This window comes from Oryctolagus cuniculus, chromosome 13, assembly GCF_964237555.1.
Source record: "Oryctolagus cuniculus chromosome 13, mOryCun1.1, whole genome shotgun sequence".
NCBI classification, from domain to species: domain Eukaryota; kingdom Metazoa; phylum Chordata; class Mammalia; order Lagomorpha; family Leporidae; genus Oryctolagus; species Oryctolagus cuniculus.
Window position 1 is genome coordinate 60,949,247 of NC_091444.1, and position 25,121 is coordinate 60,974,367.

Sequence of the window (25,121 nt, forward strand, 5' to 3'; positions counted from 1 at the left end):
GGGAAAAGGAAGAACATCCTCAGTTCTAAGAGACTTGGTCCGAGGTCAGTCTAACTGCCTAATCAGAACCCATCCTTTTCCATGATGTCCTGTGATAAAACACATGTTGAGCTCTCAGGGGAAAAGAAAAATTTCTTCCTCATAAAACACAATCCCAATGCTCTTTTCCCAAGTATAACACTGCACAAATTAAAACAAAATAGATGCTGACTAAAGTTCACCTGTGAACTAATATTTCCTGGAGCTCAAAAGCTTATTCTTGGGGCTGGTACTGTAGCATAGTGGGTAAAGCTGCTTGCTGCCTGCAGTGCCAGCATCCTCTATGGGTGCCGGTTCGAGTCCCAGCTGCTCCACTTCTGATCCAGCTCTCTGCTATGGCCTGGGAAAGCAGTACAAGATGGCCCAAGTGCTTGGGCCCTTGGACCCACATGCTAGACCTGGAAGAAGCTCCTGGCTCATGGCTTCAGACTGGCACAGCTCCAGCCATTGCAACCAATTGGGGAGTGAACCAACGATGGAAGACCTACCTCTCTCTCTCTCTCTCTCCCTCTGTGTGTGTATGTGTGTGTGTCTCCTTCTCTCTCTGTATAACTCTGACTTTAAAATAAACAAATACATCTTTTTTAAAAAGAGCTTATTCTTCTTTCTTTAATCAAAATTAAAATAAACAAACAAGAAGTGTCGGCCTTCCTCATCCGCTCTCACATACGGTATGAACCTATGTGTCATCGCAAAAACAACATTAGCTTAGACTGGGTTGTTAAAGTACTAATCCCATGTTACTATGTGCTAGTCAGTCCACAGTTTAAGTTCCAGGCAATGGATCTTCCCTTTTGTTTTATCATTATGTATCTTGTTTCTAAGATGTGCATGTTTTCACAATTCAATTTTCTGAAACCAGAATTCAACCTGTAATTAATATTCTCTGTGATGGTAGGTTTTATCCTGGAAAATTAGTAAGCCAACAACATCAGAATTTCCTTCTTAGAACTGGATAAATTAATTCCAAAGATTTTATGGAAAACAAACGGGTAAGAATATCCAGGAAAGAGAGAAGTTGTTAACAAAAGAGAACTAGGTCAACCAGCTACTCAGACATATCCTAAAGCTATGGTAAATAGTAGGGGTGCTATCACATCAGCAGATAAATTACTAGAAAAACTAGACCCAAATGCTCTCTAGAATTTAGGATGATAAGCTTGATATTTTAAACCAACCTTTTTTTTTTTAAAGATATATTTATTTATTTGAAAGTCATAGTTACACAGAGAGAAGAAGAGACAGAGAGAGAGGTCTTCCATCTGCTGGTTCACTCCCCAGTTGGCCAGAATGATAAGAGCTGCGCAGATCTGATACCAGAAGCCAAGAGCTACTTCCAGGTCTCCCACTTGGGTGCAGGGGCCCAAGCACTTGGGCCATCTTCTACTGCTTTCCCAGGCCATAGCAGAGATCTGGATAGGAAGTGGAACATGGGGCCGGCACTGTGGCATAGCGGGTAAAGCTGCCACCTCTAGTGCCAGCATCTCATATGGGCGCAGGTTCAAGACCCGGCTGCTCCACTTCTGATCCAGCTCTCTGCTATGGCCTGGGAAAGCAGTAAAAGATGGCCCAAGTGCTTGGGCTCCTGCACCCTTGTGAGAGACACAGAAGCTCCTCGGCTGGCGCTGCGGCTCACTAGGCTAATCCTCCACCTAGCGGCGCCGGCACACCGGGTTCTAGTCCCGGTCGGGGCACCGGATTCTGTCCCAGTTGCCCCTCTTCCAGGCCAGCTCTCTGCTCTGGCCAGGGAAGGCAGTGGAGGATGGCCCAAGTGCTTGGGCCCTGCACCCCACGGGACACCAGAAGTACCTGGCTCCTGCCTTCAGATCAGCGCAGTATGCCGGCCGCAGCGTGCCAGCCGTGGTGATCATTGGAGGGTGAACCAACAGCAAAGGAAGACCTTTCTCTCTGTCTCTCTCTCTCTCACTATCCACTCTGCCTGTCAAAATAAAAAAAAAAAAAAAGAAGAAGAAGAAGAAGAAGCTCCTGGATCCTGGCCTCAGCCAGGTCCAGTTCTGGCCATTGAGGCCATCTGGGGAGTGAACCAGTGGATGGAATATCTTCCTCTGTCTATGTCTCTCCTTCTCTCTGTTACTCTGCCTTTCAAATAAATAAATAAATCTAAAAAAAGAAAAAAGTTCAAAATTTTTGAATATATGGCCTTATTTCTTTAAGAATTAAGCAATCCTAAAGGTTTGAAAAAAGTTACAAAGTATTATGGGAAAAAAAGACCAATTCTTTCTCATTATCTTGGAATGAGGAGTACCCCATAAGTATAATACCCACCCCCCTTCAAAACAATACAGACTCTGGAAAGTCAACTATAAGAATTGAAATTCTCCTATATCATTAAAATACACAATGAAACAATATACGCTTACCACCACATATAAAATCAAAAGCTAAACAACCTAGAGGGCAGTATTTGCTACTCATTATTGAAAAGGGCCTGATTTCCTCAATAAAAGACTCATTTAAAGACTTGGGGATGGCTCTGTGGCACAGTGGGTTAAGCCACAGTCTGCAGGGCCAGCACCCCATAGGGGTGCCAGTTCGAGTCTGGGATGCTCCATTTCCAATCCAGTTCCTTGTTTTGCACTTGGAAAAGAAACGGAGGATGGCCAAGGTCCTTGAGCCCCTGCACACAGATGGGAGACACAAAAGAAGCTCCTGGCTCCTGGTTTCAGCCTGGTACATCCCTGGCTTTTGCAGCCATTTGAGAAAGAACTCTCTCTGTATCTCTCCTTCTCTCTGTGTGTAACTCTATCTTTCAAATAAATAAAGAAATCTTAAAAAAAAAAAAAAAAAAAAAAAAAAAAAAAAAAAAAGGTCCCTGTTCAATAAATACATACTGAATTGACTGAACTAAAATAGGCTAAGAATTTATTTTTTATTTATTTAGGGGATCCAAAGAACTCTATTAAGAGACAATTGGAACTCATAGAAGAGTTTGGAAAAGTAGCAGGATAGAAAATCAATGCACAAAAATCAACAGCCTTTGTATACACAGGCAATGCCACAGCTAAGAAGGAACTTCTAAGATCGATCCCATTCACAATAGCCACAAAAACAATCAAATACCTTGGAATAAACTTAACCAAGGACATTAAAGATCTCTACGATGAGAATTACAAAATCTTAAAGAAAGAAATATAAATATAAAGAAATATAAATATAAAGAAATAGAAGAGGATACCAAAAAAATGGAGAAATCTTCCATGCTCATGGATTGGAAGAATCAATATCATCAAAATGTCCATTCTCCCAAAAGCAATTTATAGATTCAGTGCGATACCAATCAAAATACCAAAGACATTCTTCTCAGATCTGGAAAAATGATGCTGAAATTTATATGGAGACACAGGAGACCTCGAATAGCTAAAGCAATCTCGTACAACAAAAACAAAGCCAGAGGCATCACAACACCAGATTTCAGGACATACTACAGGGCAGTTGTTATCAAAACAGCATGGTACTGGTACAGAAACAGATGGATAGACCAATGGAACAGAATAGAAACACCAGAAATCAACCCAAACATCTACAGCCAACTTACATTTGATCAAGGATCCAAAACCAATTCCTGGAGTAAGGACAGTCTATTCAATAAACGGTGCCAGGAAAACTGGATTTCCACGTGAAGAAGCATGAAGCAAGACCCCTACCTTACAACTCACACAGATCCACCCAACATGGATTACAGATCTATACCTACGACCCAACACCATCAAATTATTAGAGAACATTGGAGAAACCCTGCAAGATATAGGCACAGGCAAAGATTTATTGGAAAAGACCACAGAGGCACAGGCAGGCAAAGCCAGAATTAACAAATGGGATTACATCAAATGGAGAAGTTTCTGTACTACAAAAGAAACAGTCAGGAAAGTGAACAGGCAGCCAACAGAATGGGAAAAAAATATTTGCACATTATGTAACTGATAAAGGATTAATAGCCAGAACCTACAAAGAGATCAAGAAACTCCACAACAAACCAAACAGCCCACTTAAGAGATGGGCAAAGGATCTAGACATTTTTCTTTTTCTTTTTTTTTTTTTTTTTTTTTGGACAGAGTGGACAGTGAGAGAGACAGGGAGAAAGGTCTTCCTTTACTGTTGGTTCACTCTCCAATGGTTGCTGCTGCTGGTGTGCTGTGGCCGGTGCACCGCACTGATCCGAAGGCAGGAGCCAGGAGCTTCTCATGGTCTCCCATGCAGGTGCAGGGCCCAAGCACTTGGGCCATCCTCCACAGCACTCCCGGGCCATGGCAGAGAGCTGGACTGGAAGAGGGACAATTGGGACAGAATCCGGTGCCCTGACCGGGACTAGAAGCAGGGGTGCCGGTGCCGCAGGCGGAGGATTAGCCTATTGAGCTGCAGCGCCGGCCTAGACATTGTTCAAAAGAGGAAATCCAGAAACCCTTTTCACCAAGATGGTGTCGAAGGCAAAGAAGGAAGCTCCTGCCCCTCCTAAAGTCGAAGCCAAAGTGAAGGCCTTGAAGGCCAAGAAGGCAGTGCTGAAAGGCGTCCACAGCCACAAGAAGAAGATCCGCACATCCCCCACCTTCCGGAGGCCCAAGACACTACGCCTCTGACGGCAGCCCAAATACCCTCAGAAGAGTACCCCCAGGAGAAACAAGATTGACCACTATGCCATCATCAAGTTCCCCCTGACCACGGAGTGGGCCATGAAGAAGATAGAAGACAACAACACACTGGTGTTCATTGTGGATGTCAAGGCCAACAAGCACCAGATCAAACAAGCTGTGAAGAAACTCTATGACACTGATGTGGCCGAAGTCAACACCCTGATCAGACCTGATGGAGAGAAGAAGGCATATGTGCAGCTGGCTCCTGACTATGATGCTCTGGACGTTGCCAACAAAATTGGGATCATCTGAACTGAGTCCAGATGGCTAATTCTAAATAAAAGGTTTTTCACCACAAAAAAAAAAAAAAAAAAAAAAAAAAAAAGGAAATCCAAACGGCCAACGGACACATAGAAAAATGCACAGGATCACTAGCCATCAGGGAAATGCAAATCTAAACAACAATGAGGTTTCGTCTCACCCTGGTTAGAATGGCTCACATACAGAAATCAACTAACAACAGATGCTGGCAAGGATGTGGGGAAAAAGGGACACTAAATCACTGTTGGTGGGAATGCAAACTGGTAAAGCCACTATGGAAGACAGTTGAGATTCCTCAGAAACCTGAATATAGCCCTACTATATGACCCAGCCATCCACTCCTTGGAATTTACCCAGGGGAAATTAAATCAGCAAATAAAAGAGCTCTCTGCATCTCAATATTTATTGCAGCACAATATCTAAGACATGGAATTCAAAGCTAAACTAAGACATGAAATCAACCTAAATGCCTATCAACAGAAGACTGGATAAAGAAATTATGAGATATGTATTCTATAAAATACTATACAGCAGTAAAAAAAAAAATGAAAGCTGTTCACTTGCAACAAAATGAAGGAATCTGGAAAACATCATGATGAGTGAAATAAGCCAGTCCCAAATGGACAAATATCATATGTTCTCCCTGATATGTGACAACTAACTGAGCACCTAAAAGGAAACCTGTAGAAGTGAAATGGACACTATGAGAAATAATGACTTGATCAGCCCTTGTCCTGACTGTCGAGGAACAGCTTACTATTTTATTCTTTTTAGTATTTTTTTTTTTGTTCTACCTAATACCATTGGTTGAACTCTTTCATTAACACACAATTATTCTTAGGCATTTAAAATTAACTGAAAAGTGATCCCTGCTAAAAATAAGGGTGGGAAAAGAGAGGGAGGAGATATACAGTTCGACACATGCTCACTCAGACTTAGCACTAATGGTAGAGCTAGAAACGTGCCAGGGGATTCCAAATCAGTCCCATCAAGGTGGCATGTACCAATGTTATCTTACTTGTTAAAGTGATCAGTTTAAGTTCATAAGTGATCAGAAAGATAGGATTAAGTGTCAAAGGGATCACATAAACAAGACTAGTGTCCGCTAATAATGCCTGATAGAATTAAAAAGGAGAGAATGATCCTACATGGGAGCAGGATACACAGCAGACTCATAGAATGGCAAATGCCCTAAATAGCTCTCTGGCCTCAGAATCAGCCCTTAAGGCATTCAGATCTGGCTAAAAAGCCCATGAGAGTTACACAGGCCTGGAAAGCCAAGACACTGTGGCAAAAAAAATAAATAAATAAATAAAAACGACCTAAATAAAAGATCTCTGTGAGTGAGATCCCAGCAGAAAGAACGGGCCATCAAAGAAGGAGGTACCTTTCTCTGAAGGGTTAAGAGAACTTCTACTTTGACTATGGCCTTGTCTAAATAAGATCGGAATTTTTGAACTCAAGAGGCTTCCATAGCCTTGGCAGCTCATGTCAAGAGTCTCGGGTGATTACTGACGTCATAAATAAGAGTGTCAATTGTTAAATCAACAACAGGAGTCACTGTGCACTTACTCCCCATGTAGAGATCCTGTTGTACTATGCAAATTAACAGTAAGACTGGTCTTCAAACAGTACTTTATACTTTGTGTGTCTGTGTGGTTGCAAACTGTTGAAATCTTTACTTAGTATATACTAAGTTGATCTTCTGTATATAAAGATAATTAAAAATGAATTTTAATTAAGAATCAGATGGGAGAGGGAGTAGGAGATGGGATGGTTGCAGGTGGGAGGGAGGTTATGGGGGAGGGGAGAAGCTGCTATAATCCAAAAGTTGTACTTTTGAAATTTGTATTTATTAAATAAAAATTTAAAAAAGCACCAAAAATCCAATACAATAAAGGCACAGTACATAAATTACAGAAAAGGAACTGTAATTACCTCTAAAACTAAAGATGCTCAATTTATAGTAAGAAATACAAAAATTAAAATTACAGTGAGGTCACATTTTTCACTTTTTAAACTGGAAAAGTTCAAAGAGTTTAAGAATATCTGGTGTTACAGAAGGTATAATAAAATCAGCACTTTTTGACCCTGTTTGCTGATGGGAGTATAAATGAATGCAAATGGAGGGTAATTTGACACTAAAGATAAAATCTGACTCAGCAATTTCCCTTGTCAAAACATATCATTTAGATATACTGTGCAAAGACGTATGTATAAGAATATTACTTTTCACTTCATACACTTATATACCTTTGTACATTTGTAAAGAACACAAACACAGGATCACACACATATGTTTATATTTGCAGAGAATCTGTCAGAAGCCCAAACTATAATCGCGGGTCTAGGAAGACAGCTGGAGAGCCAAGGATTAGGTGAGGAAGGATATTTACTTATCACTACGTATAGTTATGTACCTTTTGAATTTACAATGAGTATGTATGGATATATAATATATATACATATAGTAGCTATATATTCATAATCAGATAAAAAATGTTTTAAAAGCTAAAAAGACAACTCCACTGACATTTTTCTTACTCTACTGGCCTCAGTTAAAAATATTCAAGGATAAAAGGAAGCAAATACACAAAATTTCTTAACTTGGATTATTATCTTCTCACTATATTGCGGGATAGCTCACAGCCCTCAACCCAGCCTTATCCCTTTAATTCTTTTAACTCACCTTGGCATTGGCAGTATCAAAAATAGTTTCAATGAGTAAGATGTCAACCCCACCATCCAGAAGACCTCTGGCCTGCTCCTGGTATGCTTCAACAAGCTCATCAAATGCTGCAAAAAATAAATCACATCCAGCTCATCTGTATCTTCTGAATGACCCGAGGGTAGTGAGTTCAGATCCAGCCCCTCTGAACTACTGCTGGTTTACAGCATATAGTTTGAGGACAACACTACCTTTTATAAGAAACCAAATAAAAAAATACGCAGTGATGGAAGATAAACAGTGAATGTAGATGCTCTTAAACACTTCCTATATAATCTCCACTTCCCATGTTTGAGCTGAGAAGTGAGTAGGAAGGTATAGGAATTTCTTGAACTATGCAATGTATCATTCTCCACAGTTCATCTCAATCAGCCATTAAGAGATGAGTGTGAGAAACTTGTCACACTGATTTGATACATCACAGGTTGAGTCAAAGACTCACTCTGTGATAAAAGGCTGTAGTTCAGTGGATTTTGCTTCTGCCCTTACACCAACTCTGTCAGAAAGGAAAGCTGTCTGATAGGCAATTTGAATCTCAAACCAAAAAATATTCAATTACTCTTAAATAAAATTTTTGTTTGAAATGTCTTGGGTTATCTACTTCCACCTGAGAGGTAATCCTTCTCCCCACTTTACCTTTAAACCCAAAAAGGAAAAAAAAAAAAAAAAAAAAAAAGAAATGCTCAGCTATTCAACAGAGAAGTCTAAATGACCAATTTATGTTTGTTGTATTTCTCACCTCACTCTGCACAACAGTAAAGAGGTTCACTCCCCTCTGTCAGGTCTAGACCAAAGAATACCAATCACACATAAGCCCAGCATAAGCAACACCTCGTGAAAAGTGTGGTGTTGTGATGTGCAAAATTCTGTCATTAAAAGCTTACTAACTATACTTGCCTAAGTTTTTCATGTACATAAAACCCATTATCATATTCAGTAACATTACTATTTAGTTCTAACATTTTAATTATTATTTTTATAATCTTGATGCTTAGAAATTGACCATTTCTGAAATTTTTGTCAACTTTCATAACAAGTATGTTTTCACAAATGCACTAGTTTTTAATGTTTATAATGCTAGTATGTTTAGATAATTTGGACTGTATTCTGATAAACTAAATGGGAATATAGTAGACTATTATATAATAGACCAAGATCTAGTATCCACATTTTCTCAGCCTCTCAGTGTAAAGCTTTATTTCAGTTGTTTTCTTCCACAGCTGATAAAGGAGAACTGACACACCATGTACATCTGAAAGAAACTCAAACAATAATAAAAAGATGTCTGCTATATTCCAGGCATGGTTGTGAATTCTTTACACAGATGAAGTCATAGTAACTCTGAAGCAGACCCTACTGTTGATCACATCTTACAGATTTACAGATTCCTAAAGCACAGAAGTACTCGCCCAAGCTCAATGATTACATATGATAAATACTCACTGATGTTCCTATAATCTGGTCTTTCCACAGATGGAGACACAGAGAGTGTCTTATTAGTTGGACCCAGAGCTCCTGCTACAAATCTCTTAATTCCTTTGGGAAAAGAAAAACAAATGTGAAATTTCTCAATAGTTCAATTTTTTTTTTAAGATTTATTCTATTTATTTGAAAGTCAGAGAGAGAGAGAGAGAGAGAGAGAGAGAGATCTTCCACCTTCTGGTTCACTTTCCAAATGGCTCCAATGGCTAGGGCTGGGCTAGGCCAAAGCTAGGAGCCAGAAGCTTCTTCCTGGTCTCCCACATGGTTGCAGGAGCCCAAGTACTTGGGCTGTCCTTTGCTGCTTTCCCAGGCCATAGCAGAGAGCCAGAGTAGAAATGGAGCAGCCAGGACAAGAACCAGCATCCACATGGGATGCAGCATCACAGGCAGCAGCTTTACCAACTATGCCACAACACCAGGCCCAACAGTTCCATTCTTCTAGGCTGTAAGATTCTTCTTGGTCTACAATCCTCTGTTCACAACTTTGAAATCCAGAAATTTCCTAAAGACCCCAATTTTCTTCCAAATTTATTTGACAATAAAATTTGACCTCTACTAAACTAACAAGAGGCTATTTGTAGTCCTTATCTCACATAGAGACATGATTCATAGATTTTGCTAACATATATTTGTTCACAGGGCCTGCTCAGATCCACTGGTAAATATGTGAAAGGAATTAGGCATATATTGTGATCAAGCAATCCAAAAAACTGAATTCTCATACAGCTGACCTCAAACTGTTTCAGTAAGTAATCCCTTTCCATAAACAAAGCTGTATTTGGACAAATTCTTTCTATAAATAAATTGTGAAGGTCCTGAACTTAACTGAGCCTCTGAAAAACTGCCTCACAGTAGCATTTAACTTAAAATGTCCTCCAGTACTATAATGGAGGCTCTTCACTGAGGTTAATTATTAAATCAAGATTAACAATTTTAAAGCCTGCAATGGAAGTATGAAGCAGATTAAATTTTATTTTAATAATTCTTTAATAAAGTTTCCTCTAGATTAGAGTCCAGATACTTCTAAAACAGCCTGAGAAGTTCTGTTCATTAATATAAAATAGCATAAGCCAGGGGTCATACTGTTCATTACCTTTGGTGATTACAGCCACTGAATAATTGGGTTATGCTTTTCAAGTGAACTGGAGAAAACCACCAACTACTTGATAACCCTGCCTTTGAACAGGTTATAGGTCCAAAATTTCTTTATCTTCCCCAAAGTGGGGTAATAATGTGAGTATAAGAAAAATGCCTTTTCTCTCCCTGTATCAGCTGGTTAAATATCCTCTGACCAACAAGGCTGCTGGGGTACTAGTATATGCATTTCTATGGATTTAAACATTATCTCTCAGAAACAGACTTCCGGTAAATTGTTTTGGTCTGCATTAGCATGCTGTATCTAACTTCCTAACAATTTTGCTCTATATTGTTCCTGTTGGCAATAACCGCATTTCCAAATGTTAAGGGGCTCCATTTATTTCTTCCATTCCTTTCTCTCCCCCAAAGCCTCCCACTAACTGGGGCCCAAGTGTTCTGATGACAGCCAGCCAGGAGATTATTTCAAGATCCTCTTGTCAAGTCCTAGCAAGACTGAATCTAATGTTCTTCAGTGTGTGGCAGGGTCTTCAAAGACATCAGCAGTAGAAAGAGGAAATGCTAAAAGGGCTATCTTTCTAACTAAGCCAATCATAGGGAGCAAGGTGGCTTTAAAGGGATGAGACCAAAATTCCTAATGATAATCAAATAATTAAAATAGCCTACTGTTACTTCAATAACCTGATAATGTGCTTCTAGAAAAGAAAAATTATTTTAGCTCTAAATATACAAGGAAATCAAGGACCTAGCTACAAAAACAAGCTAATCACCAGCAGTGTACAAGAGTAAAGCTTAAGCCCAAGACCCACAGGGATGCATCAATTCACAGAGTTGTGTGGGGAGCAACTCGGACTAGACTGTTACTCGAATTAAGACTTATTCTATGCATCTGCTCTCCCACAATATGGCGCTGGGAGAGGAGGAAACAGCTTCTACACAGCTGCCTCTAGTTCAACCAATAAACAGCAGGACCTGTTCCTGATTGGAGGAGAGCAGCGTACTCGGCGTGTGGGTAGCAGAGTTGGGATTGGTGGAAGAGGACTATAAAGGAGGAGAGAGACAACATGCACCAGGAACATCTATCTGAAGGAACACCTGAGCAGCCCCTGAGAGAGCCGGCCGGCAGTGTGCCGCTCCCCCGCGGAAGTGGGGAAAGTGGCAGGGGGAACCGCCCTTCCACGGAGGTGGAAGGGACGGTAGCCAACCCGGGAAGAACCAGCAGCAAACCCCGGGAGGGCCGAGCAGACGAAAGAACAACGCAGGGTGTCGCTCCCCCTCTTCATGGAGGAACGACACTAAACCCTGCCTAGGCTTCATATCCGAGTCACGGCACCATTATGTCGCTCCCCCGTCTTCGTGGAGGAACGACACAGGACCCTGCGCTGTTCTTTTGTCTGCTCGGCCCTCCCCGGGTTTGCTGCTGGTTCTTCCAGAGTTGGCTACCGTCCCTTCCACCTCCGTGGAAGGGCGGTTCCCCCTAGCCACTTTCCCCACTTCCGCGGGGGAGTGGCACACCGCTGGCCGGCTCTCTCGGGGGCTGCACAGGTGTTCCTTCAGATAGATGTTCCCCTTAGATGTTCCTGGTGCATGTTGTCTCTCTCCTCCTTTATAGTCCTCTTCCACCAATCCCAACTCGGCTGCCCACACGCCGAGCACGCTGCTCTCCTCCAATCAGGAGCAGGTCCTACAGTTTGTCAAGTTGGTGAGAGGCAGCTGGGTAGAAACTGTTTTCTCCTCTCCCAGCACCATATTGTGGGAGAGCAGGTGCATAGAATAAGTCTTAATTCCAGTAACTTAGTCTAGTCCGAGTTGCTCCCCACAGCAGGGTCCTGTGTCGTTCCTCCACGAAGAGGGGGAGCGACATAATGGTGCCGTGACTCGGATATGAAGCCTAGGCAGGGTTTAGTGTCGTTCCTCCACGAAGAGGGGGAGCGACATAATGGTGCCGTGACTCGGATATGAAGCCTAGGCAGGGTTTAGTGTCGTTCCTCCACGAAGACGGGGGAGCGACATAATGGTGCCGTGACTCGGATATGAAGCCTAGGCAGGGTTTAGTGTCGTTCCTCCACGAAGAGGGGGAGCGACAAGTTGCTGAATGCCTGATTATGGAACTGCAGAGAAGTAATCTGCAAACAAGCAAAACACCACGTCTGCAGCATTGCTCAAAGCCAAAGGTCATATAGAAAAGCCTGAACTAAAGATAGAACATTATTGCTGAGAAAAATCAAAACAGGAAGAACAATCCTTACCTGTCTGGAGGGTCATCTCCTCAGCAGCTTTTCTGGCCACTCCCGCAGAGCACTTGTTCATCCTGTAGGCCTAATAACATCAACCACAAACATTAGCTTATGCTTCACTTCTTCCATAAGACAAATAAGAAATTCATGGCCATCTAATACCCAGTTTTATTCTTAAAAAAAAAAAAAAAAAAAAAAAAAAAAACGGGCATTAATGTGAAGTCTGAGTAAAATCTTAGCCAAAAAAGGTGTATCAGATGCCCTAGTCTTCAAAGGCAGCAGGGAAAGGCAAAACTTCCTGGGAAGCACTTTTAGGTTCTTCTCCCTAACCACAAGCTAGTTAGTGGCATGTCATCTTGCATGTCACAGAATAAATTGATATAATTAAGGAAAAAGTAGAGTAATGCAGAAAAGACGCTTCAGAGGCAGACCTGAGCTCTAGGACTGGTTCTGTCATGGCCTTCTGCTAACAACTTCTCCTGGCCTTCATTTCCTTCACTGTATAATTGTTGGAATCAGTAATATGATAAAGGACAATGAAACCTCTCACTAGCACAAAGTGCTGTGTATAATTTAAAGAGGTCCATGGCCATTTGGAAACTCTTGCACAGACCAGATCAGAAGGTCCTAGACTTATGATCTTTACAATCCCTTCCAATCTAAGATTTTATGTACCTTGGATTCTCCCATCAGGTATATAAGAAATGAGAAGATCCTAAATAGAGAGCTGGCACACTACCTATGACCTACAGGGCAAATACAGACCAATGCCTATTTTTATAAATAAAGTTTTATTATTTTAACTATACATATTTATTAGCTACAGTACAATTCATTAAATGTATTTAAAGTGTGATCAAATTAGACTAGACAGCATGACTATCTCCTTTAGCTTTTTAACTTTTCATTAACCCTTAATAGTTGTTAACTGTTTATAGGGTACACTGTGGTAGTCCAATAAAAGTATACAATGTACACTGATCAAATCAAGGTAATCAACATTTCCTATGCCTCTCATTATTTATGCTTGACTCCTTTTCACTCCCCTCTTCTACTTGCTCAGAAAATATGTTAATTGTGAACTATATTCAGGCCACTGTGCTGTGACTCAGCAGTTCCCATACCACATGGTAGATGCTGAAGTCCCCATTTCTGTGTAGGATTTTTCCAGATACATACATCTGTTTCCAAGTAAGTACTCCTGAATACTCTGACACTGATTCCTCTCATATTATTGATCCTTGTGAGATCAAATGTCTGTTGAGTTATCAAGAGAAAATAAAATTATGTTCTGGTTACTTCTGCAATACTTAAAGACAGGAGTTGACAAACTGTTTCTTGAAAGGACTGGGTAGTAAATAATTTAGGCTTTCTTAGCTACATAGGGTCTCTTGTAACTGTTCATATCTGTGATATGTAAATAATGGCTGTGGTGGTGTTTCAGTAAAACAAAACCATTAGTTCCCATAGCAACTTCCACTGGCCTTGACTTCCTTCACTGCCCAATAGATAGATTCAGTGAATTTGAACTTCTTGTAGATTATTATCTTCCTGAAAATTTGATAAAGTATCACAAATAAGGTATTGCAAGTGGACATCCTTGTCTAGTTCCAGATCTTAAAAGAGTTCAGCTTTTCCCCATTCATTATGATATTGACTATGGAGCTGCCATACACAGCTTTATTATTTTGAGGCTCATTCCTTTTATATCTTATTTGTTGAGAGTTTTTATCATGAAGGGGTGTTAAATCTTATCAAAAGCCTTTTCTGCCTCTAGTGAGATGATCATATAGAATTTGTTCCTCATTATGCTGATGTGATTTATTACATTTATTGATTTGCAAATGTTTAACCCTCCTTGCTTTCCTGGGATAAATTCTACTTGATTATGGTGTATGAACCTTATATGCTTTTGGATTTCATTTGCTACATTTCATTAAGAATTTTTCCATCTATGTTCATCAAAGATATTGGTCTGTAGTTTCCGTTTCTTGTTGTGTTTTGTTTGGTTTTGTTTTACTGAAACACCACCACAACCATTATTTACATATCACAGATATGAACAGTTACAAGAGACCCTATGTAGCTAAGAAAGCCTAAATTATTTACTACCCAGTCCTTTCAAGAAACAGTTTGTCAACTCCTGTCTTTAAGTATTGCAGAAGTAACCAGAACATAATTTTATTTTCTCTTGATAACTCAACAGACATTTGATCTCACAAGGATCAATAATATGAGAGGAATCAGTGTCAGAGTATTCAGGAGTACTTACATGGAAACAGATGTATGTATCTGGAAAAATCCTATACAAAAATGGGGACTTCAGCATCTACCATGTATTTCCATTCTTAACATTTTACAAAAATTTTAAAATAGAAGTATCATGTTGATTAAAAGGAAACTATATCTGCCACCCACATCCACTAAGAAAGCCATCAAAAAATAATAAACAACAGGATATAACAAGCACTGGCAATACATCCATTGGAACCCTTGTACACTGCTGGTGACATATAAGGTTGCAGGTGCTAGAGAAAACAGTATATATGATAAAGGAAAACAGTATGACAGTCCCTCAAAAAATTAAAAACAGAAGTATTGTATGATTCAGCAATTGCATTTCTCTGTGTGTGTGTGCAAAAGAACTAAAAGCAGGGACTAAGTAAACACTTACATACACATATTCATAGTAGCACCATTGCATATTCACAATAGCAAACGAGCAGAAGCAAAACAAATGTCCACTGACAAATGAATACAGAAAGACAATGTGGTATACACATACAGTGGAATATTTTCAACTTTAATAAAAGAAATTCTGATACATACTACAACATGGATGAATTCCTGACATTATTCTAAGTGAATTAAATCAATTATAAAAGGTTAAACAAGGCCGGCGCCGCGGCTCACTAGGCTAATCCTCCGCCTAGCAGCGCCGGCACACCGGGTTCTAGTCCCGGTCGGGGCGCCGGATTCTGTCCCGGTTGCCCCTCTTCCAGGCCAGCCCTCTGCTGTGGCCAGGGAGTGCAGTGGAGGATGGCCCAGGTGCTTGGGCCCTGCACCCCATGGGAGAGCAGGAAAAGCACCTGGCTTCTGCCATCGGATCAGCACAGTGCGCCGGCCGCAGAGCGTTGGCTGCGGTGGCCATGGAGGGTGAACCAACGGCAAAGGAAGACCTTTCTCTCTGTCTCTCTCTCTCACTGTCCACTCTGCCTGTCAAAAAAAAAAAAAAAAAAAAAAAAAAAAAAGGTTAAACACTACATGATTCAACTTATGAGGTACAAGGATAGTCAAATTCATTGAGACAGAAGTTAGAATGGTGGATGCCAGAGACAGTGAAATGGAGAAAATGAGGAATTATTGTTTAACGGATATAAAGTTTCAGTTTTGCAAAATAAAAAGTTCTACAGATGAATGGCAGTGATGACAGCAAAATAACCTGAGTATAATTAATGTCACTAAACTCTACACTTAAAAATCATTAAGATGAGATGATGGATCAACTTTAAATTTTCTATAGTACACATTGTTTCTATAATCAGAAAAACAATATAAATACCTTTCTATGAAAAAAAAAATCATTTGTTTAAAATCCAAATTAACGTGATTTATCTTCAAGGAAACAGTAAAGTATTAGTTTCAGAAGAAAGAAAATAGTTAAGATGGTAAATTTTATGTGTATTTTGCCCCAATTTAAAAAACCATCTACAGGGCCGGTGCTGCAGTGTAGCAGGTAGGGCCGCCGCCTGCAGTGCCAGAATCCCATGTGGGTGCCAGTTTGGGTCCCAGCTGCTCCACTTCCGATCCAGCTCTCTGCTGTGGCCTGGGAAATGAGTGGAAGCCAGCCCAGACACTTGGATTCCTGCACCAGTGTGGGAGACCCAGAAGAAGCTCCCGGCTCCTGGTTTTGCATCAGTGTAGCTCCAGCCATTGTGGCCATTTAGGGAATGAACCAGCAGATGGAAGACCTCTCTCTCTCTCTCTCTGCCTCTCTGTAACTCTGCCTTTCAAATAAATAAATAAATCTTAAAAAGAAAAAAAAAAAAAAGGAAAGAAAAAACACATCTACCAACAAATGCTTTAAAAGGCCTCATAAAACTATGTGTACACAACTAAAGAGTATGCCTTTATCAATAGTCTCTGCATATAAGTATAATTTTCATTTGATTATTTCTTGCCCATTAAAGCAGACAGTTGGGAAATAAATGGGCTGTTATTAAGAAGAAATTCAAACTACTTTCCCTGTCTCAACCAAAACAACAGATAACTAGGTATTAGCTTGACTCTGTAGCTTCGGGTGGGTTTCTCACTAGCAATTACTAATGCAGCAAATGCTGATAAACTTCTTAGATAGGAGCAAAAATGGAATTCTTACCAAATGTTCAAGGCCGTAGTCAGCTTGGGCAATCCTAGTGCTGCTAAAAGTATTTGTCTCAATGATATCTGCCCCAGCCAGCAAGTATTCCTACAACATGAAATAGTAAAGTCAATTTTTAGGAGTTTCAGAGTCCCTGTTCCCCAAAAATAAGGATGTCCTTTCATCAACACCATCAACAACCACGTTTGACCACCGACTAAAAGTGAGGCACTCCACTAGAAGCTAGAGATGCACATGGTATAAGTATGTCACAGAAAGACATGAGGTTTAAATATACAGCACAGAACCTGAAGTCAAAGTTAATACACTAAGTTATGCAAATTTAGTCAAATTTCTTAAACTGAGTCTCAGTCTCCTCATTTGTAAGTATCATAACCCTTCTGTGTAAACAAGGTGGCTATATGATAACTCAAGATAACACAGCAAGTATCTGGCATTTAAGGGGCACTTAACAAACATTACTTCTGTGCCCTTACCTTCTCCATGCTTCCCCTACCTTCTCAATAAGCATACTGAAAGTACATTATCTCTGAAACCTCAAATCTCCAACCCTGGAACCTTGCAGACTTCTGTGCCCTTCTGTCCTCCCTGTTGGAAATCAGTTTTCCACCTCAACATCAACCCAATTCTCTAGAGACTCTCGACCCTCTTTATTTTCCAAAAGCAAAAAAACTCAACCCTTCCTGAGCTAATGAGCAGTGTCTGAAGAAGAACTGGGAAATGAAAACCAACATATACACATTTATAATAACATATATGCATTTATAATAATTTATGTCACATTCCAAATATCCTTCAATAGAGAAATAAACTTCAGTATATCTATTGTTACATGTTATGGAGTGCAAAATATATATTTACATATGCTGATATAGTTAAGATAATGAATAGAAAACAGGAATAGAAAAAGAAGCATGAAACATTAAGTTTACACATGAACAGTACTGAGTTTTCTACCAGCACATGTATAAACATATAAATACATTTTTAAAAGGATTCGGAAAGACTATACCAACTAGTAACAGCCAGTGCCTCTGGAGAAAAAAATGGTAATTTGGAATGGCAGTCAAATCAGAACTTATTCTTATTTATGGGTTTGTTTTTTATAAGTACAAATTAAGGGGCCAGTGCTGGCATAGCAAGTTAAGCCACCACCTGCAGCACCAACAGCCTTAGTGGGCTTGGGTTTGAGTCCTGACTGCTCCATTTCCCATCCAGCTCCCTACTGATGCACCTCAGAAAGTAGCAGAAGATGGCCTAAAGGCTTTGCCCCTGCACACACGTGGGAGACCCAGAAGAAGCTCCTGACTCTTAGCTTCAGCCAAGCCCAGCCCTGGACATTGCAGCCATTTAGGGTGTAAACCAGCGGATGGAAGACCTTTTTCTCTCTGACTGCCTCTCCCTCTCTATAACCCTGCCTTTCAAATAAATAAATAAATCTTTAAAAAAAAGGCTGAGGAGGATGGCTGGGAATTGAACCACAAGACTCCCAGTCACCAAGCTGTGTTTGGAGCCTGTACCCAAGCAGCCTCAGCAAAGAGGAAGGGTGCTTTACTGTGACTCCTCTCCTCTGAGAAAGTTATCTTGAAAAATATAAATAATAATATAAATAATAACAAATTAATTAAAATTTAATATTTTTAAAAAGAGCAAGAAAAATTAAAAACTACTTTAATACCTAGGAAGAGGTGTTAAGTAAATTGAATATTTAATGGTAACACAAAAAATGCAAATCATCAAACTGTACAAAGGTACTTCAAAGAGTTCATGGAAAATGCTTATCATAATGGATTTCAAAAATTTCTTGCACCCAAATAAACTTTTAAATTATAGAGGCAACCACCTGGCACAGTAGTTAGGCAGCCATTTAGAGCACCCACATCCCAACATTGAGTGCCTGGGTTTGAATCCCAGCTCCACTTCTGATTTCAGCTTCCAGCTAATGCACACCCTGGAACACAGCAGTGATGGCCCAAGTACCTGGGTCCCTGCCACCAATGTGGGAGACTAAGATTGAGTTCTGGGCTCCCGGTTTTTACCTGGCCCAGCCATGACAACTGCAGGCATCTAGGAAGTGCTTTTCAAATAAATAAATAATATTTTTAAAAATATCCAAGTACAGAAAATCAGACCAAAATAGAAATTAAAACACATGAATGGTATTTACATCTTAGAATTTTCTAACAGGTGAGAGCCTGTTTCCTGGTTCATAGATAGTATCTTCTGTGTTCTCACATGGTGAGAGAGGTTAATAAGCTCCCTTTGGCCTCTTTTATAAGGGTACCTCCTAATACACCCAATACTGGGCAAATAGAAATCTTGGGAGATGTGGCTGGCATTCTGACGTAATGGGTGAGGCCACTGCCTGCAATACTGGCATCCCATATGGATTCTGGTTCATGTCAGCTGCTCTACTTCCAGTCCAGCTCCCTGCTGGTGGCTTGGGAGGGGCAGCAGCAGATGGCCCCAGTGCTTGGGCTCCTGTCACCCATATTGGAGATCCAAAGGAGGCTACTGGTCCTGGCTTCGACTTGGCTATTGCAGCCATCTGGGGAGTGAACCATCAGATGGAAGATCTCTTTCTCTGTGTCTCTCCCTCTCTGTAGCTCTTTCAAATGGATAAATAGATCTTTAAAAAAAAAAAAATAGAAAAAGAGATCTTGGGAGACATGGACATTGAGACCATAGCAATGTCCTTTGTTGATGGACTGAACAAAATTTGACTCCCAATGTCATGCAGACATTTAAACTCCAAAATTTTACTTAATGTAAAATTTGGTTAATGGATTTAATGGTTGAAGGATTAAAATGGAGGCTTGATCCTGTTGTGGAGTATGAAGTAGGAGCTTTAGAAAAATGATCAGCTTACATCAGGTTGCTAGGAAGCAGCTCAAAACTCAAGTCATGATAGCATTGTAAGGAAAGACCACACAGAGGGTACATAAAGAGTGCCCCACTGTGTCTCCCTGCTCCTGGGTTCCTCATGTGAGACCCTCCACATGCATTCTTATTAGATGCCAAACTAATGGGGCCACCCAATCTTGGACTGTGAACCACCAAAACTGTAAGCTGAAGTAAACCTTCTTCCTTCCTAAGAAGGTCTCAGTTATTTTCATTAAAAGTAACAAAAAGCTGACTGATACACCTTCCAACACCTTGCATTCTCTTTTTGCTCTCCACAGTGTGAGAACACAGAAGATGGCTGTCTGTAAACCAGGAAGCAGGCCTTCACCACACACCAGATCTGCTAGATCTCAGTCATGGCCTTCTTAGCCTCCAGAACTAGGAGAAATAAATGTATGTTATGAAGCCATTTACTTTATGGTAATTTTTCATAGTAGCCTGAACTAAGATACCACCTCTCACTATTTCTTCATAAGGCTGTTTTGGTGATTTAAATAAAATAGTAAATATGAAACCCTTCATTTGTCCATATTTTTAATGTTTTTCACTGGAGTTTAAACACCTCAAGAGCAGCAAAACTATATTCCTCATTTTATTCCAAGTGACTACCAGAATACACGACTTTTATTTGATACCCAATATCTGCTTTCTGAATAAATCCCTCTTTCTTTTGTACTCCGCAGAACACCTAGCACAGTGGTCTGACCTTGGTACAAGAAACAACTTAAATAAATGTGTAAGAATACAGCCGGCGCCGCGGTTCACTAGGCTAATCCTCCGCCTTGCGTCACCGGCACACCGGGTTCTAGTCCCAGTCGGGGCGCCGGATTCTTTCCCGGTTGCCCCTCTTCCAGGCCAGCTCTCTGCTGTGGCCAGGGAGTGCAGTGGAGGATGGCCCAAGTACTTGGGTCCTGCACCCCATGGGAGACCAGGAGAAGTACCTGGCTCCTGCCATCGGATCAGCGCGGTGCGCCGGCCGCAGCGCACTAGCCGCGGCGGCCATTGGAGGGTGAACCAACAGCAAAGGGAAGACCTTTCTCTCTGTCTCTCTCTCTCTCACTGTCCACTCTGCCTGTAAAAAAAAAAAAAAAAAAAAAAAAAAAGAGTGTGTAAGAATACTTTACCTTATGGATCTGGTAAATGATATCAGGTTGAGTTATACTTAAAATGTCATTGTTGCCTTTCAAAGGCCTGGCATGATCTTTAAATTCTTGATCTCGGAAGTGTTCTTCAGTGAGTTTGTACTGTTGGATCATGGTCCCCATCCCTCCATCCAGCACCATAATCCTCTTCTGCAGAATGGCTTCAATTTCATGCTGTGGAGTTTTCTTCATATCTGCTTTAAAGAAAGTGAACATTTAATAAAGAAACATGAAAAAAAAAAAATAGAGAATAAAAGTAGCTCATAAAAGATGCATTAGGAAAATGTTTCCCAAAGAAAGCAACAAAAGATGGACCAAGTGCTTGGGCCCCTGTACCAGCGTGGGAGATGCAGAAGAAGTTCCTGGCTCCTGGCCTTGGATTGGCCTATCCCTGGCTATTGTGGCCATTTGGGGAGTGAACCAGCAGATGGAAGACTTTTCTCTGTCTCTCCCTCTCTCAGGCTATAACTAACTTCTCAAATAAATAAATAAAATATTTTTTAAAAAAGAAAAATGCTTCCCAAAAATGTTGTCATTAAGTCATGACAGTACCTAATACAATAAAAGATGTACATGGTACAAAATCACTGATGAAGCAACCAACCAAGGTAAAAGGAAGCTATAGCTATTTCTGCTTCAGAGATGATAAAAACAAAGAAGCAATGAGCAAAGCTATATAAGGCCAGCCCAGGATGTGCAAGAAAGACGTTGAGGCTCTTTTTTGTTAAATATTCCCTTAACAGGGAGATTTAGCATGGATACCTAAAAACCATCAGTAATTCCAAATAGCCATTTAAAGTGTCAGCTTTGAACATCTTCTTCACACACTGCCAGAACTAACAGCCTGCAAGCAGTGTTTCACTCACTTCTGCTCCATTTATGAACTAGTAACTGGCTAACAAACTCTCAAACTTCTCAGTTTTCCCCTTGCTCCTTGATTTCTAATTCTTGGTTCTGAAAACGCCCCAATTCCTACCCCCTTACAATTCTACTTTCTGGCTTCTAGGAACTACTGGAAAGCAACAAACTATGCTGACTGCAGTCAATGAAAATTCATAATGTTGAATCTCTTTGATTCATCTTTTCTTGAGTTCCCTGAACACTTCCAACATCTGCTATCCTAACCTTTGCTTTTTCTTTTTAAATTTATTTATTTATTTGAAAGGTAGAGACAGAGAGAGAGAGAAAGAAGGAGAGACAGAGAGATCGATCTACTGGTGCACTCCCCAGATGGCTTCAACAACCAGGGCTGGGCCAAGCAGAAGCTGCCACTAGGTGACAGCTTAATCCTCCCAGGTTGGGCGAGGGGGGCGGGGTGGAATGGGGTTTGAGAGGGAGGCCTTCTGCTTTCTTTTTACAACCAAATCCTCATCTTTCTCACTCTGTAAGTGATCTAGCCCAATCCTATACAAATAAGTTTTCTATTGGAAGTTCTTCAAATTTATCACCTCTCTACCTCAAAATACTCTTACAGTTCAGCTAACTCTTATCCTCTCTGCACTTAAAGAATGCAGGGGTTGGTGCTGTGGTGTAGAAGGTTAAGCCTCTGCCTGAAGGTATCGCATATGCACACCAGTTTGAGTCTTAGCTGTTCCACTTCTGATCCAGCTCCCTGCTAATATGCCTGGGAGAGCAGCAGAAGATGGCCCAAGTACTTGGGTCCCTGTACCTACATAGGAGATGGGAAGAAGCTCTTGGCTCCTGACTTTAGTCTAGCCTAGCCCTGGCTGTTGCAGCCATTTGGGCAGTAACCTGGCAGATGGAAGAACCTCTCTCTCCTCTCCTCCCCTCCCCTCTTCTTCTCTCCTCTCCTCTCCCTCCCTCTTTCCCTCCTTCTCTCTCTCCCCTGCCTTTGACATAATCTTTAACAACAACAAAAAAAGAATGCATGATCATCATCACCCCAACACATCCCATTTCTTCCCTATCTACTGCTCCTGGCTCCTTCAGCTATTATACCACAGCACCCACAAATTCCTTATCTTCCTAACATGATGTCTTACTCCACCACACTCTAACATTTTTTGTAGTCAACAATGAATTTTTAATTACCAAAACACCTGACCCCAATCTTTTTATTTATTTATTTTTTATTTTATTTATTTATTTATTTATTTTTTTTTTGACAGGCAGAGTGGACAGTGAGAGAGAGAGAGACAGAGAGAAAGGTCTTCCTCTGCCGTTGGTTCACTCTCCAATGGCCGCCGCGGCCAGCGTGCTGCGGCCGGCGCACCGCACTGATCCGATGGCAGGAGCCAGGAGCCAGGTGCTTTTCCTGGTCTCCCATGGGGTGCAGGGCCCAAGGACTTGGGCCTTCCTCCACTGCACTCCCGGGCCACAGCAGAGAGCTGGCCTGGAAGAGGGGCAACCGGGACAGAATCCGGCGCCCTGACCGGGACTAGAACCCGGTGTGCCGGCGCTGCTAGGCGGAGGATTAGCCTAGTGAGCCGCAGCGCCAGCCCCGACCCCAATCTTAACCTCAAATTTCAAACTGTTCATCTGATAACATCACCTAAAATACCCACCTGCTTCTCAATCTAATTTTCAAAAACAAACTTGCTAAATTCTCTGCGTGATCTCCCTATCTCTGTGAATAGCAACATCCTTCCCAGAAGCATAACCTTAAAATCTCGGTATTATCTAACTCTTTATTCTCCCTGATAACGAACATCTACTCAGATTCCAAGCCCTACAGATTTTACCTCCAAAAGGCCCTTCATACTCAACTCACCTTCTAAGCTAACTGTGAACTCTTTCTTCAGGCCCTGACTACACATGCCAACCACCACAAATCATCTCTGAGCTCTAGGATATATCCATGCAATTAATATCATACAAGTAGAGGCGCTTTGTAAGCATTTTTATCAAAGGTCCAGGGCTGGCATCGTGGTGTAGAGGATAAAGGATAAAGTCACCACCAACTGCAGCACCAGCATCCCATATGGGCACTGGGTCAAGCCCTGGCTGTTCTACTTCTGATCAACGTTCCCTGCTAATGCACCTGGAAAAGCAGCAGCAGATGGCCCAAGTGCTTGGGCCCTTGCGCCCGTGTGGGAGACCTGGAGGGAGCTCCTGGCTTCTAGCTTTTGCCTAGCCCATCCCTGGCCATTGTGACCATTTGGGGAGTGAACAGCAGATAGAAAATCTCTCCCTCTATTTTTTTTTTTTTTTACGATTTATTTATTATCACTTCTTGGCCTTTTGGCTAAGATCAAGTGAAGATTTATTTATTTATATGAAGGGCAGATTTAGAGAGAGAAAGAGACAGAGAGAAAGAGAGTAAGCTCTTCCAATCACTGGTTCACTCCCCAAATAGTCACAACAGTTCAAGCTGGGCCAATCTGAAGCCAGGAGCCGGGAACAACTTCTGAGTATCCTGTGTGGGTGACGGGGCAAGCACTTGGGACATCTTCCACTGCTTTTTCAGGTACATTAGCAAAGAGCTGGACTGGAAGAGGAGCAGCTGAGACTCAAACTAGTGCACATTTGGGATGCCAGCAGCACAGGAGGCAGCTTTACCTGCTATGCAATGGCATGGGCCCCAACTCTGCCTTTCAAATGAAAAGAATAAATAAATAAAGTCAAAGGTCCTACAAAGAGACCACTACCAAACCTGGCCACCTTGTGTTCCAAATCCATCCAATGCACCACTATCAGATTACTCATCTATAGAAAAATGTTAAGCATCTTCAATAGATCCCAACTGTCTGTACCAAAGTCAATACAAATCACTCAAAACAAACCTTAATGACACCAACCTATTTTCTTCTGTGCTCCCTGAGAGCAGAACAATGTTCACTGTGGAATACTACACACTGATAACCAGATATGCCACAGTAATACAGCTGGCTCTTGTGAATGTTCAGCATAACAGTTTAGACACTGGTTAAGATACCCATGGCCAGTGTTGAGGCCTAACAGGTAAAGCCACCACCTGCAACACCAGCATCCCATATGGGCGCTGTTCACATCCCAGCTGCTCCAATGCAATGAAGCTCCTTGATCATGGTTTGGGAAAAGCAGCAGCAGATGGCCCAAGTGCTTGGACCCCTGCCACCCAAGTGGGAAACCAGGGAGAAACTCGTGGCTCCTGGCTTTGACCTGGCCTAGTCCTGGTCATTGCAGCCACCTGGCAAATGACCAGAGGATGGAAGATCTCTCCTTCCCCCTCTCCTTAATCCCTACCCCTACCCCTCCCCATCT

The 25,121-nt window shown here is 41.3% G+C and overlaps 1 protein-coding gene and 1 long non-coding RNA gene across 10 annotated transcripts in view; one reads left to right on the forward strand and one right to left on the reverse strand.

The window, feature by feature from the left end:
• Positions 1–25,121, reverse strand: part of MTR (5-methyltetrahydrofolate-homocysteine methyltransferase) — a 148,259-nt gene that overhangs the window by 119,032 nt on the left and 4,106 nt on the right. For 5 of the 9 annotated variants that reach the window (XM_070055569.1, XM_051820745.2, XM_070055570.1 and 2 more), the window contains 5 exons: positions 20,901–21,112; positions 16,870–16,959; positions 12,504–12,573; positions 9,121–9,213; positions 7,639–7,745 (listed from right to left, as the gene is read on the reverse strand). In XM_070055569.1, the coding sequence (XP_069911670.1) occupies positions 7,639–7,745; positions 9,121–9,213; positions 12,504–12,573; positions 16,870–16,959; positions 20,901–21,112 (572 nt within the window). Of the gene's footprint in view, positions 1–7,638; positions 7,746–9,120; positions 9,214–12,503; positions 12,574–15,580; positions 15,656–16,869; positions 16,960–20,900; positions 21,116–25,121 lie in introns of those variants that run through there. The other 4 variants (XM_051820744.2, XM_051820743.2, XM_070055574.1 and 1 more) reach the window with 2 other exon arrangements.
• On the forward strand, positions 6,510–8,961 carry LOC138844982 (uncharacterized). The gene is made up of 3 exons (XR_011381535.1): positions 6,510–6,560; positions 7,262–7,327; positions 8,898–8,961. It is a non-coding gene; the product is annotated as an uncharacterized lncRNA (long non-coding RNA).